Genomic DNA, 15,208 nt, shown 5'->3' on the forward strand with positions numbered 1-15,208 from the left:
GTGCCTACATGCAGGGGCATCACACTTGCATCTTTTTCTCTGACTTGCCATCACCATCATTTTCTTTCCTTCGTAAGATGAAGGCCTTGTCAGCTCTGTCCCTTTGTACTGCTCCTGGCTGCTGGCTTCCATGTAAAGGTATGAGCCAAGTTCGGATTTAGCAGTTAGAGCAAAGAGCTGAATGTTCAGATTCCTCCAGAGTTCAGTTCCTCTCTCTACTCAAGACTCATGGCATGACTTTGTTTCCCACCTCTAAAGTGGAGAGTGATATCCAGCACATGGGGATCGTGCGTCTTAATGATACGAATCAAAAATGCTTTGAAATCCCTGGCTGAGAGATTGTGCAAACGGGTATATATAGCCTGTCATAATCATGAGGGTAAAATCCAGTAAGAGCAATAATATTGCTTTAGGCTTTGGGAAGAATGAAACTGGCTCAAATCCAGAAGCAAGACTTCTGAGAATCCAACATGCGCGCTCATAGTGAAAATGAAAGCCGAGTTGATTGAGGTAGCAGGCTCTTCGTCCTCACCTCCGTGTACTGGTCAAGTTGCAGCAAGGGACGTTGAGGTTGGATATTAGGAAAAACGTTCTCACTAAGTTTGTGAGTGAAGTGCTGGAGCAGGTTACCCAGAGAGGTGGTGGCGTCTCCATCCTTGGAGGCTTTTAAAGACCTGACTAGACAAAGCCTTGACTGGGGTGATGTAGTTGGGGCTGATACTGCTTTGAGCAGGGGATTGGACTAGATGTGACCTCCTGAGGTCCCTTCCAGCCCTCATTTTCTACGATTCTACTGGTCTCCCAGAAAGACTGGAGCTGGACGTCTTTTTTTTTTTCTTTCTCCCTCTCCATAAATTGAAGACATGTCATTTCTTTTTTGTCCCAGGACATGGTGCAGAGTGAAGAGCACAGATAAAGAACCTTCCACCACTCTACAAGACTACCCCAACTGCCCTGACAACTTCATGCAGCTGGACAAAGCCTGATGCCCTCAGCGCATCCTGCCATGGACGGGGGGAACAGCTATCCACAGCATGAGCACCAGCAGTCAGGCAATACCTTATACAGTGTGCCTAATCTCCAGGCCCAGCTCGGTGTACCTGCCATGGAGGTGAGAAGGGTTGTTATGGAAGCTAGGGATAGATGGGTTGTCGCTAGAAGGCTGACAGCATTGTAACACGATGGTAAAACCTTGGGAAACAGTGTCAGTGTTTACAAGAGTTTCATAGATTCATAGCTGTTAGGGACTGGAAGGGACCTTACAAGATAAATTGACTTTTTGAGGCTCCTGTCTAAGGGTGGGGTGAAATATTGGTTCCTGGTTCTAAAGCTTGGTGGTAAGTGGCCAGTTTGAATCAGGGGAGAAAAAGCAAGGTTGCAATTGGAATGATGTAAATTTAAAGACCGTTACATCACAGCCTGCTAAGGCAGGAGAGGAGGAATTTACACTGATTGCCAGCTTTCTGTTTGCTTCTATCCCTGCTGGTCCATAAAGCTGGCACTCATTCTAACTTTGCCTTTTTGGGCACTGCTGGAGGACTGAGTTGTATTGTATTTGCAGTTTTGAGCCCTATGCAGGATTGTGTCCCTGTTGTGACATGTGGTACAAACACGCAACAAAAATGTGTTGTTAATAGCTTGGATTCGAGAGAGCACCTGTCCTGGACTATTGTTTGTTGGTTTCTGATTGTAAGGAATCTCTGCCATTTTCCTTAAGGTTGTGTCCACCCGCTAACCTGGTTGCTGGGAGAGGGGTCAGTCCCTCTTGTTGCAGCCCAAAAAGTTTGGGTGGAAACGATTGCAAGGGTTTCAACTCAAGTTGTTATGGAGCCCCTGAAAATCAGGTCCCTGCCATGGGGCTTCCCAGGGCTGAAGCAGCCAAACTCGATCCTCATTTCTGAAAAAAATGTGGCTTTTGTTTTCAGTGGCCTTCAAACATTTCTTTAACTTCCCCCCCCACCTCCCAGTTCTACGTGCCTCAGCTGAAATTAGGTGCTTTTCTTGCCACTCCAGTCACCTTTATCTCAGACCCAGGCTTCAGTCCCTCCCTTCACTTCCTGCCTCCCTCCCCCTCATGTTTACCAATCTGTAGCCAGGCAATTATAGCTTGAGATCTGCATTTTGCCTTAATTAAAAGAAGAAAAAGCCCAGCTCTCCCCATTTCATTATGTAAGCCTGCATCCCTTTGGACAGCAAATGACCGACAAAAGAGCCTTCTGTCGGGAGCTGAGAGAGGATGTCGCATCTTGTTCAGTAAGCATGGCCAGTGGAAACTAGCGCTTGCAGCCTGGCATAGCAATATGCACAAGTCCTTGGCATTTCCCTGTACAGGCTAACTCCAGGTTAGAAGATGTAGTATCCAGTTTCCATGACGTTTTGAGATTAAGAATAATCTCTGAGGATAATGATCCCGAGACTCTTTGTGGAGTGAATGAAAACACACCAGGACCTTCAAGTCAGAAGTGGTGTGTGATCCATGACTACTTCCGCTCTACAGGATGATGAAAAGCCACTTTTTTTATGTGGTAAGGGGAGGGAGGTCATAAGATAAGGCTTGAATTCCCAGCTACCAAAGTGCATTATCAAAGTTGTGGTTCTGTGCCGGTGTCATTCTTTTAATGGTGTTGTGTTTTCAGAACTCGATGCTGGGTTCGGACTGGTGGAATAACTTCTGTTTACCTGCCCCTTACTCGACTCCATCTTTCTCAAGTGAAACCCAGTGAGTATCGCTCTGCTTTCTGTAATTCTCCATACACGCGACCCCAGTGATTCAACTGTTTCTTCAGTGCTTTCCTCGTTTCATGCAGTAATGGGGAAATAATTGCGTCATGCCGTTCCTGTGGCATTTCGCAAACTGCTGCATCTTGGAAAAGCAGCAAACAGCTTCTGTGAAAATATGAGAAACTTTGATTTCATGTGAACTTTGATTTAGGGGGAGAAAAGGCCTTGGGCTAGTCTAGATTTGTTACACTAATGGAGTTCATAAAATGTACCATTAGTACAATCTAGCTGTACTAATACATCATGCAGCATGTAGTTTTATATGGACAGTGCAGGGAAAAAGGGAAGGTATTACTGCTCTGGGGAAGGTAAGTGGCACGTTTATGGGTGAAGTGGTATTAAAAGCTATGGCCATGTAGATGATCGGAAGCTAATCATACTTAATAGTATCACCCCTGCTAAACCGAACTCTCATTTTGAATTGTGAGCACATTTATTTCCAATATGTGCATGCCCTTAGCTGTGCAAGCTGTAATGTGTTAGGATCAGTGTATTTTTCTCTGGTTGTAATTAAACTCGTTGCTAGTCCTGCCAGGTCTGAGGTGGTGAGAGGTACGGGCTGGTGTGAGAAATTGTCACTTCCTTCTAAGTAAACGCTTGCATCCTGTATAGTTAAATCTTGTAAATGGTACACCTCTAACGGGTTTCAGTGAACTCTGCCTGAGAGCACTTGATAAGAATTGTGGCTTACATTTTTCCTTTGTAGAGTCAGTGTTAAAACTTCTGCATGATGTCTTGAAGTACTTTGACCGGTGACGTTTGGGTGGTTCTTTGTGTACAGTACATTCTGCCTAAGCCTTTGTGAATGCCACTCCCGTGTCCCCTCATTCCCCCACAGGCCCTTGGCCCTGGTTGGGTCAGAAAGACACAGCTTCTTTGGATTGTCTCCATTTGGGGGAAACTGGTAGCTGGGTGACGTGTTTAATAGCTGTGCAGTGTGCTGCCAGAGAATGGAGGCTGAGATTGGGGGTACCAAAGGCTGAATGCTGGGGAGACACACAAATGGATGTCTTGTCACTTTGTCAGGGAAGTAGCATCCATTTTTGGCTTCTAGTGAGAGGGTTGTCTGGGCAAGGGGGGAGCTGGTGGAAGAATAACAAAAAGTGTCCAAATAGGCAAAACTGAGCAAAGGTGTTTGCTTCTGGTTGAGTCCCTTTGGTGCCATCCAGGGGTGCAAGGCTTTTTGCTCAGCCTCTCACCTAAAGGAATTCGGTGTCTAAAGAAAGCAGAGAGCTTCATTCTGATCACCACCTCTCTTGGTCTTAGGCTGCGATTCCCAATCCAATAGTCAGTTTTGAAAACCTAGCTTGCTTCGTTTGGCTAAAACCAGTGCTTTCTCTCTGTTTTCTTCTCCCCTCCTCATTCCACCTCAGGGTGGAAGGCAGGTTAGCCAGCAATTAAAGGCTGGACAGAATCGCAAAGCAGACTTTGCCAGGAGATTACCAGAACCCTGTTGCATGTGTGGCAGACGGCGTCAGGCCTCCTTAGTTACTCTGCACCTTGCCAACATGAGCAGGAGTTATTGAATAAGTTGAGTCCCCCTGCCCGGAGCTGGTCTGTCAGTGCTTGGAAGAGGGTGTGCTTTTGAAGCCGATTCTTGTAAATTAGACTTTCTGACTCCTCCAGGGAGCTGTAACTGAATTTCTGTGCTGCTGTATTGAACCACAAGGTTAGCTGGGATTTATCTATCGGGTTTTTTTTTTCTTCTGCTGTTTGACCACTTGCTTTATTTCTATCCTTCACTTTCTCGCTGTCTTAGTGCTAGTCTTAGCATCCATTGTGCTGGCGACGTTATTTATTATACCACTGGCCCTGCTAAGACTCAAGCACATACATCACTTGACGTGCACGGATTAGACCCATTGACTTCACTAGCACTGCACATGTATGCAAAGTTATACATACATGCATCTTTTCAGGATTGAGGCCTCTCATAGCACTTACTTGCTAGTGGAGGCTCTGGTTATGGTTGCAGTTTTAGCTTCCTCTTTTCAGATGTTCAGCAGAGACAAAAAATCACATTATAGATGATTTTGTGCATTTGCTTACCTTATAACTGGTGCGTTTTTGGATAGCTTAAACAACAGCATCTTGATGCCCATCTTGCTGGAGTCATCTGACCCCAGCAGTCTTTCCTTTCCAAGTGCACTGGGGCTGGACCTGATGATCTGTAAGGTCCTTTCCAGCCCCTAACAACTATAAAACCAAGTTGAGGTGTGGAGGGCATGCTTATTTAGGGACACTGCAATGGAAGAGTGACATTGACTTCAAGATATTTCTCTTCTGAACCTTTCCCCTCAATTATTATGGCACTAGTTTTTAAAAAAAAAAACTATTTCTGCTCTCCCATTTGTTTGGGAAAGGTGTTGGATGGAGCTGAGAGCAAACATGCTTTTCTTTCTTCTCCTGCCTGTCTCTCTTCCCGGTATGCTCCTGTTTGCTGCGTGCTTATCTTGAATTTCAGCTCAATAGCTGGTATCACTGCTAAAAAGCACGATAGGTTTCAAGAGAAAGCTTGGCAGCCTCAGCAAAGCTGCACAAAAAGTACTGTTCAGTGCTTAAAGGAAGCCAGCTGGAAGAAGGGAAGAAAATAGAAAGTTGCCTCTGATCCATCGGTTGCAGAATCCTTCGAGAGATTACGTGTAACCTTCATAGGTACACCAAAGCCTGCTATCTCATAGTAACGCTGACCTAATTTTAGTGCTGCAGGTGGAAGACACCTTGTGAAACAAGTAAAAATACAGCAAGGCCAGCCTTGGGGAGGGAGTGAATCTGAACCAGCTCTGCCCTTGTGCAGGCTCCTCTAGAAGCAGTCTTGTTTGCAAGTGGCTATATTTGGACATGGCTTATTCTCCCAGCAGCAGCTTTGTCCTGAAGCAGGTTTTTCCTGTTTACTTACCAGCTTTCAGGCTGCAGAGAATGTGGTTCAACAAAGATAGTAAAGTTTGCACCTTTTAGAAACCCTTGCAAAACGTTCCAGTGCAATAAAAGTTGCTCCAGCTAAGTCTCAGGTGGGGAAGTGGAGCAGGAGGGACTTTACATAGAAAAATGTAGTATACATTTAGTATTTTTTAAGGCAGCCATCTGTCTTGTCTCTGGGCTCTTGCTAGAATCCTAGACATGATACTTAAGATTGCATTGCTGTGAATAAAGTATCTCCATTGATGCCAATGGTATTATGTTGGTATAACTCCCTTGTTGTCAACTGAGTTAAACGTGCCAGACCACTGGTGTACAGTCTCTCTCAAAACTGGAAGCAATGCTTTCCTTTCTCACTTCCCCACTGCCTTGGGATAAAAGTGGTTGTACTAATGAATTGTGGAGCAGACACTGGAAGAGCATTTGGTGCCATCTGACAGGGATGAAGGGAAGGGCTGAGCTGGGTGTCAGTTCTGGAGTGAGTTCTGTAGCCAACAGCCCGTGGCTGCTGAGCCCTATTACTGCTGATCTATGGAGGGGGAATATCAAAGCATGAATGCCAGATAAAGTGCAAATAAGCAGTCTCGGCTACAAGCAGGGCAGACACCAGTAAGGGCTTCAGATGCCAACAGGACGTTCGCAAGCAGCTGGGACAAGGAATGTAGCGGAAGCAGAATATCAGAGTTGTTCAAACAAAGGTTGCTGTAGCCGGCTGCTAAGTGACAGAGAAACCACCTGCTGGAGGGATCAGCCGTGCAGCACATGTTGCCACTAATGATGCTGCTGCAACTTGGAGACTCACTTATTGAGGACTTTGGCAGAACCGAGGACACGATCAAGAGTTTAAACTCACTTTCTTGTTGGAGAAATAAGCCTCTCCTGAGAGCAGCTGGCTGGATAGATATCAGATGATGTAGGCAAGTCGAGCTTAAATTGGTGTGTATTGCTCAGAGGCCTTGGTGTGGGTAAACAGCTTTATTCCTCACTCTTCTTGATCAATTGGCTGCAAGAGTATCTCCTTCCAGACTGTCTCTTTATCTAGCTCTTCATTAGAGTCTGTAGCCTCAGTCTTCCTTGACTTTGTCCAAGAGCTTGTCCGTATCTTCAGTGTCCGTCAAATGCAGAGATTTTCTTATTGAGCGTTTGGCAAGTCTCTGTTCCAAAAACATCTCTCAGGCCCACTTACACTGCTCTTACAAAATGAGCTCAACACTGTTAGTACAGCCGGTGCTGCCTGGAGGGTTAGGGTGCAACAAGTCTTTGCCCTGTGCCCTGAAAGCTGACAGTGGGGGCTCTGCCCACTGAAGAGAGAAGTTCCTGAATTGATAGTGCCCTTCCTCTGTCGAGCAAGCGTGTTATCAGCTGGCCTGAACTCCATATAAGCAAAAGCTGCTTTGAGCTTCATTCCCAGCTCCTCATATTATAGCTGTCAGAGATGAAAGGAATATTTCAGGGCCTCCGGCTTATCCTTTCAGCAAGGGCAGGATAATTCTTCACAGCAAAATAGCTAGTACTTGGTTGTTGATTTAACATCAGCAACATGCTTGGCTGTATCTGCTGTGTAACAATACCGCCCTTTCCCAGCTGTGGTAAAAATTGTCAGCTCCGCAGAAGATGGGCTGAAACCCCTGGAGAAGTCCGGAGCTGGGGACCACATGGTGGGTGAAAGTCTTAGTTTGAAGGTCTCAAGTTGACCTGCTTCCTCTCCACTCCCAAGATTAAATCCATCCTAGGTTTATAAATGTCCTTTTTCTTTAGAGCCAAATCTTTGAGCATGGTCCGAGTGGCTCAGTTTGGGTGAGGAATGAGGCATTTCCCTAATACATACCTCTTTGGAGGAACACACAGGTCAGTGAGAATGAGAGTCTTTCCATTTCTCTGCTTGTTCATTTTAGATATGATTAGCTGTTTACAAAAAACAAAACAAAAAAACACATGCTTTGAAAGTGGCTCCAAGTACCTCCTTTGGTCCGGTACATGCGTTGCAGATGAAAACTGCTTGTTCTGAAAGTGTGGATGAGTGAAGCTTGCTATCGAAAGCAGAAATGCAACCTCTTTGGTAGAGGCGCACAGCTGATCTGCTCCAGCCTAGCAGCCCTTGCTCCTGTCATTCAGAATGATTCACAAGTGAACATAGTTTGAGTGGAAAAGGCCCCTTTTTCATTAATCTGAACAGACACGGCATCTCTCACTTCCTCCACCCCAAAGAAATTGTAAAGGCCGAGCAGACTGGTCCAACTGCTCAGATGGTTAACACTTGTTGCAGTCTCACCTGAGAGCTACCTCTAACCAAATTGGCTTGTAATTAGGCTGAACAGTAAGCACTGGTGTCTAATTTGCAGGCTCGTAACAATTAATCGGGTCTGGGCCAGTAGCTCAAATGATTTTAAGTGCTCTCTCTGAATCTGATTTGCATACTGCAATCCCGTTAGTTGATGCGAGTCAGAATCGGGATGTTAACATAATGTTCCTGTTAATCTGTTGCTCGAACCCAACTGCCTCCCGCATGGCTCCAGCCGTCGCTGCCCCGAAGGGTCTGGGCCGGAAGCAGGCCCCGGAGCTCCTGCACTGATGGCATGGGGCCGGTTTCGTGGCAGGGCAAGGTGGATGCCTCCCTGGGGTTCAAGGGGCCTCGGTGGCAGGGCATGGATTTCTGGGGGGGCTGATGGTGGAAGACAGGTGCCCCATGATTGATTCTCTCCCCTTCCTAATCAAGGTGTGATTAACACTTATGCTGGAAGATTGTAATTTGCTTTTTTGGGCCTGTGGGTAAGAAGCTGCTTCAGTGCCTTGCTGCAGTATGTGACAGTGTTGGGAGGCAGGTGGTAGCAATTTATAAGGTGGTGAGAGAAGCTTTCTGCTGCTCCTTTTGGCACTGTCTTCTCTTTACTGATGTGGCAGAAGGGGAGGATGCGAAGGAGAGAACTGTGTGCTCGTTTGCGCATCACTATGCCGGGTGGGAAGCCAATCCTGTGTGCATGTCTTCTCGCTTGGGCAAGCTGTGCTAATGAACAGCTAGGTATGCGAGACTCTTTAGTAGCTTAATAGTACTTTGGCTGTCCGGTACTTCCCATTTCCTCTCTCAGATTTTTTTTAGTGGCTTGGAGCCCATTTCTATGGGTGCTGCAGCCCGGAGGTCACAAAGAACACAAACTTTCCATAGAAGTGAGTCAGTCAGAGCATGCAAAGCCTTTAAATAGCTGTAACATGAAAATGTATTTAGGTGAGGATTGCCCAAGCCTTTTGAGTGAACATCTTTTACGGGAAAGATGACCGGGCACATTCCTTTGCCTTCCAGAAGCCAAAGAAAGAGTTAACATGTGCAGTGTCTGTGATAGCAAGTGCTATGGAGGGCAGAGGCTACCCCCCGGGGAGAATGAAGGGAGTAATTCTGCTTCTCTTATTTCCTAACTCCTCCTACCTGCCTCGCGTTCAAAGGAAGTGAACTCTGGGAGAGTTGGGTGCGTTTTCTTCTCCAAGAACCTGGTATCAGGAGACCTTTGCTTTGTACACCAGCTGGTGTGACCCAGAGATTGTGGAATGTCAATCAGATAATGATGATAAGGTCAGAAGTGATTCATCCCCATACAGCTTCCTGGGTTAATAATTCTGTGCACAGTTGTAGGTCTCCATGTCTCTAACGTCCACGTTTCCAAGCTATAGGACTCCTACCTCTGATCATAATGCGTCCATGCTAGCTGAGAGTTGTTGTCTGTCCTTGCATTTGTCCTAAGTGCAAGGGGGGAATTTGTCTGGCTCTTTCCTGCTTTGCAAAATGGTCAGTGGTGGAGCTGCGGGGGCGGGACCTGTGGGTTCTGTTGAGTGAAGGAGGGTTCAGGTTTGAGATGCCTTTTGTGAGACTTACAAAAGTAGCATGTAAGGCTGGGGCCTCCATTGTGCCTTCCAAGCATCACTTTGATGTCTCTTACTGTGTGGCATTGAGATTGAATTATGAGCCTGTGACACCTGATCTCATCATCAAAACCACAATTTATACAAGTATCTGACAGCTGAGTTCCTGGTCTCTTGATTATGGTACAACTTGGTGGAATACTGCACTAGCTTTTGATCCATTGGAGGAGAATATCACTGGTCGGCTCTGTCTTTTTGTCCTATAAATGTCCATGCTGCATATATTAAAATCAGTCTATTGCCCTGAAGAACTAGTCTACCACACAAGGTGGACAGTGAAATGAGTTGGGGAAACTCAGGACTGTCAGGAACTAACTGCTTTGCTTATCTCTTTGCAGGCAATATTTTAATACCACTTCTGATTATTACATGAATCCCATCAGCAGACAACCTTTCCCGGAGACGAACTATACATCTGTGGACACTGCTGACTTCTTACCAAAAAATGGTGATTTTTCTCAGGTAGGCATCTAGCTTTCTGGAACTGCCTGTCTTCAGATGAATTTCCTATTATGTGATATGGGATCATCCTTCATTATTCTTTATGCTAAAAAGGGAGGAGGAGGGACTGTAGTTCTTGCTTGCACCTTGGATTTGGGTACATGTGGAACACTGTAGGACTGGTGCTTTAGTAGCATTTCATTGGCTTGGAAACAGCTCGGAGGAATTCAGGTCAGTGTGACAAATGCTACCTGTGGTAAATTAATGCATCATACACACCAAAGGTGGAGGAAGGGAAAGTGGAGAAAAAGCACAGTTGCCAGGAAGGGTGTAGGAAGGTATTAGTGAAAGAAGGCCCCAATTAGTTAAGCCATCCCGTAATTGCTTCTGTTTGGGTCCTAGAATTTTCTTCACTTACATGTGTTGCATGTGCTGTTATCTTGCACCGTAGAAGGGTCGAGTTCATAAACAGTGAAGCTTTATAGGGGTGTAAATCCCATAGAGTTGCACCTTTCAGGGACATCATGAAGTCCAGCCACTCCTCCCTCTGGAGCATGCTTCTGTGGGCCGAGAGCGAGAGGGTCTGCAGTGCAGCCGCTGTCCTAGTTTGTTTGGTATCTTTGAGGACTGGTAGACTTGCTCGTCTCCCTGGGGATCTCGTTGGTATGAACTGAGCTCAGTGGGAAGGGTTTGAAATGTCAGACTTGGCTCTGGCCATGTCTGCCAGGAAGGTTGGTCAGCAAAGACTGGGAAATGACTTAGCATGTGACAGAGCTGACTAAACTAAGGAAAAAGTGGTTAAATCCCTCCCAGGGGTTCACAGAGGCATTAGCGGTGTCTGGCTGCGGGAACTCTTTGCATTAGCTTGTCCCAGTGGACCCCACCGGGATACATGTAAGCAAAGCTAGAGTGAGTTGCTCTGCTGACCCCTCAAGACAACAGCTCAATTGAGGTTAATTCCAGATACCCAACCCCTTGGCTTGGTGTGTGGATTAAACCACCCGTTATTCAGTGGGAAGCCTGCAGTGTGTTACATTTGGTACAGCTTCCCCACCTGAACGGGCATATGCCACTGCACTCTTTCTGTATGATCTCAAAATGCTGTATTGAGAGAATTGCAGCTCAAGGAAAATGGTGCGGACAAATCCAGTTGGGCCCAGTTAGTGCTTCAGCTGTTCCTAGTCTGCGTGCATCCCCAGCCAACTGGGTTTGACTTTCCTTAGTCTCCTGCTCCATGCACCGTAGCAGAATCCCAGCAGTGCTGGTGGAAGCAGCAATCCCTCGACTGCACAGCCTTTAGGAGTGAACATCAAGAAAAGGGTGGGATTTTGAAGTCATGGCAAAGTCAAGTGAGCGTTTGGCTGCTGCTACTGCAGGAGACTGAGTGAGGGAGCATGTCCAGATTTGGAAAAAACCACCCCCGCTGAAGACTTTTAAGAGAATTAATAATGTTTGTAGCTGTTCAGGAAAAGATAAAGGGAATCAAATCTCATGCTTCAAGATGCAAACTGCTTGAGGGTCAGGTAGGATTTCACCCGCGTTCAGCAGTATACAGTTGATTACATAATGTGCTGGGGAATTCTGTGTCTAAAGGCAGGATACTTGAGCTGCCTGTATGCTCTGGTGTGGAAATGCCCCATGATACCTAAAAAATTAGCTTTTGCTACATGGCTGTTGCTTCTGTTTGTCCCAGACATTCAGAATTACCTTTTAAGCAATTTTTGGGTGTTTTCCTTGAGATGCATTGAAGATACCTGGTCTCGAGCAGGGAGCGCTGAGCAGTTTCTGAAAATCGTGTTCCCCCTCCAAGGTGTCCCGATGACACTGGTGTCCCAAACCCTGGTCACTCCTGAAACATGGGTCTGATTTTTACGTTTTGTTACATGTGCAACCAAGGAGGCCTCTAGTCTTAAACCAGCCGGGTTGCAAAGCCCGCACAGCCTCTCATGGAATTTGGGAATTGGCTTATTCTTATGTGGCTCTTGTCTCATTCATTCTTTCGATTTTAGTTGAGAGAGAATCGGAGGGACCCAGTTCAGAACTAAGTAAATGGGTATGTTTTCTTCATCCATGTGAAGACTGACACATTCATCTGGTCTCAGTAGGCCAGTGAATTCACTGCGTGCCCTCCAATACACCCATAAAACCTCCCTGGCATCAGTGTGCAGGGGAAAATGATCTCAGAATCTGACTGAGCGCTTGTGTATCATGCCCTAGCTGTGCTCTGCCAGTTTGAAAAACAAGATTTCAGCAGACCCATTAAACTGCTGTGCACTTCATCCAAGCAGCTTTTTTCCCCAGTAGCTGCCGAAGACCAAGATACGTTTATAAACGGAAGCTTTCTCCTTTGTAATCAGCCTCTTCCTCTCGTGTGATTCATTCAGGGATGTCTCAGCTGTTTGCTTTGTTGCGAACAGCAGTCTCACAAATGTGGGATTATGACAGTAAATAAATAGAGCAGGAAGAGTTTGTTGACCGTGCAAGAGGAACCATCTATTCACCAATATCAAAGCAGCAAATAAAAAGCAGTGCAGTAATAAAGAGGAGAGTAAATTTTGCACTTCCTTCATCTCTCCAAAGAATGGGACCATATCCATTCTGCAAACACAGTTTCAAATGTGTTGGACTCCACCTAGCTCTGTGCTTCATTGTTGGGTTTTTTTCAGTGCGTCTCTGAAGACACTACAAGCCTGCAGAGGATTCAACTTATTGGGAGCCAACCGTTGGCATGGCAGTGCTCATGCGACTGCCCAAGGCAGAGTTGCTGTAGGACCCAATTTGTACCAGTATAGTTTAGCCCTTAAACAGTGGTGGACTGCATCAAGGGGGGTCACTGTTAATAGAGGCTTGATCTATGCAGTGGTGCAGCTACTAAGGTGGAAGCTCACCAGTGCTGGTTACTGGAACAAAACCCTGCTGTTGACCAGTACTCCATCTGATAAAATCAGCAGCTAAGTTGATCCAAAATCTGTAGAGCTTGACTTTCTGCAGAATGTGGGAGACTTGAGACAGGACCGGGAAGAAGCTTCATCTTGGAGGCCTTTTCAGTAAAACGCATATGGCTGTGCTGGGAATCATCTGCTGGGTTTCATGGGCAATAGGCTTTGTTGTCTCTTATTGCTGTGTATGCAGTGTCTTCAGCCAAAGGAACTTGCCTTGGGTTGAGAAATTGGGCAGGAAGCTCAAGAAATTGGAACGCTAGATAAAAAAAATATTGGCCCGTGTGTTTATTTGATGTCCAGTGCATCCATAACAGGTTCCTACTTTTAATGTTGTTGTGTACAGTATAGTAATGGTCAGGACCAGGGCCCTGTTTGAATAGGTGCTCTACGGGCGTATCTGAAGACACCATCTCTGCCCAAGCTCACAATCGGAGAACATAGCCTGCAGGAGAATGGAAAGCAGTGTCAGATATGTGAACATGTGCCCGCTGCTTCTTGGGTTGGTTTTCTTGCTCACTTGTTTCCAGTTCTCCACCATCATAGACACTGGCCTTCAAATGAAGGGGAAAAGTCTTCCTTGTTCTGACACCAGTTGAGTGTTGAGTACATCCTTTACCTCCTAGAGATTCATGCCTACCTTGGTGTTCTTTAGAAATAGTTTTGTGTGACTCTCTGGCTTTGACCTAGCTTGGCCAACAGTCCTGCTCAGCTTCATTCTCTCCTTGGGACAAGGATCTCCTGATCCTTGATTGTTTTTTATTTCATGACCTGTTTCTTTATCCAAGTATTTCTTCACTTGACATGAGCAATCTAGATTGAGGTCTCCAACGCTCATTCCATAAACTTGCACTGTATCCTCCTTATGCCTTCCATTCAGCTGGCAAGAGGTCCCTATTTTAAACCTCACCCTGTTTGTGCTTTATCTTGCATCCCCTTTGATACCTTTTTATTGCTCATTTTCAGCATGCTCTGCACTTTGCAGGCAAAGTTCACCATCCCTGTCCCAAAGTTCTCACTCTCTAAATAAAACTAAGAGAGGACTATCATTTGGTTACTCACATCTGTGATTAAAGTTACCCAGGCACTACTTTTGCCATATTCTTCTCTCCCTCCTCTGATGTCACCTTGCTGATAGTTTTGGCAGGACTGGGTGCTAGGGATATATTGGTCAAAACATCTTCATTTATTAAATCTGCTAGCGAGCCTGTTGGTTCAGGAGGTCTCTGGTTTTGTCAGGAGTAGATGGATTAGAATGTAAACCACTTTGCTCCTTTCTAGGTAAAAGCTCAGAGGCCAGTTTGGAGTAGTTGCGCTCCTGTTTCAAATGCAACATGGCGAGTCAGACGGGTTGTCCCACTTCCTTAGTGCGTGGACAGGTCTTCTGTGAGGGTTGACTGGGGTCCTGAGCTATCCTGATGATGCCCAGTTTTATTAAGTCGCAGCCAGTTGTGCTGGCCTGGGGTGAGTGCCAAACCAAAGTTTTTGTGGGTGACTCTGGGCTAGCAGGCAAGGTAGCCACAATGCAGCCAAGTCAGGAAAAGCACCTTTGAAGATTATCCCTTGGGCTTGAATGCGGTGTGGAGCTGATACTCGTGATGCCCAGTCTCAGTCCTGCTGTCTTCCTTGCGCTGCACAAGTCCAGATTTGTCCTTGTGGAGTTCAGCTTCTTTTCCTCGGGCGTTTCTAAACCAGATGAGATGCTCTTGGTTTGGGATTAAGGCTCAAGCGTGAAGCTTGCCGATGAGGTAGGCGAGCTGTTTGCAGGGCTGTTCTTGCAGTGGACTTTGATATTCTGCATTTCCTTTATTGGCAATAAGGCACCTTTCATGTTAGCTTCCAGATCAAAAGCACTGGTTTCTGTTGGTCTGCACCGTGTTCCTTGCTGTGGCTCTCAGAGCTCTCCCCTTGTTCATTTTTATTCTGCTTTTCTCCTTGATCCTGCTTTTGTCAAGAACGAACAGCTGATTGAAGTTCCCCTCAAATCTGTGCTGGCAGTTTGATCCCTTTCATTTTGCAGTGGTGATTTTTGAAAGCTTTTCTTGCCACATCTTAGTCAATGATTGGGGTTATATGCCTCGTTACAGAGCTGATCTCAGTTATTTTGAACATTTATAAATTATTAGTTATGTGTCCCTGGACACATACACCTATCTGCCTCTGCCTATAACAGCTAGAGCGAGCCAATCTTTTTTCCTCTAGTAATATGCAAAAGA

General features: G+C 46.0%; 1 protein-coding gene across 5 annotated transcripts in view; it reads left to right on the plus strand.

Annotated features, from left to right (window-relative positions):
• Positions 1-15,208, plus strand: part of SBNO2 (strawberry notch homolog 2) — an 89,345-nt gene that overhangs the window by 23,106 nt on the left and 51,031 nt on the right. For 4 of the 5 annotated variants that reach the window (XM_025196416.1, XM_014528029.2, XM_014528030.2 and 1 more), the window contains exons 2-4: positions 887-1,111; positions 2,637-2,719; positions 9,951-10,074. In XM_025196416.1, coding sequence (XP_025052201.1) covers positions 986-1,111; positions 2,637-2,719; positions 9,951-10,074 — 333 coding nt within the window. In that variant the 5' untranslated portion in view covers positions 887-985. Of the gene's footprint in view, positions 1-886; positions 1,112-2,331; positions 2,526-2,636; positions 2,720-9,950; positions 10,075-15,208 lie in introns of those variants that run through there. The other variant, XM_025196419.1, reaches the window with a different exon arrangement.

Source organism: Alligator sinensis, unplaced genomic scaffold (genome assembly GCF_000455745.1).
Source record: "Alligator sinensis unplaced genomic scaffold, ASM45574v1 scaffold1295_1, whole genome shotgun sequence".
NCBI lineage: Eukaryota > Metazoa > Chordata > Crocodylia > Alligatoridae > Alligator > Alligator sinensis.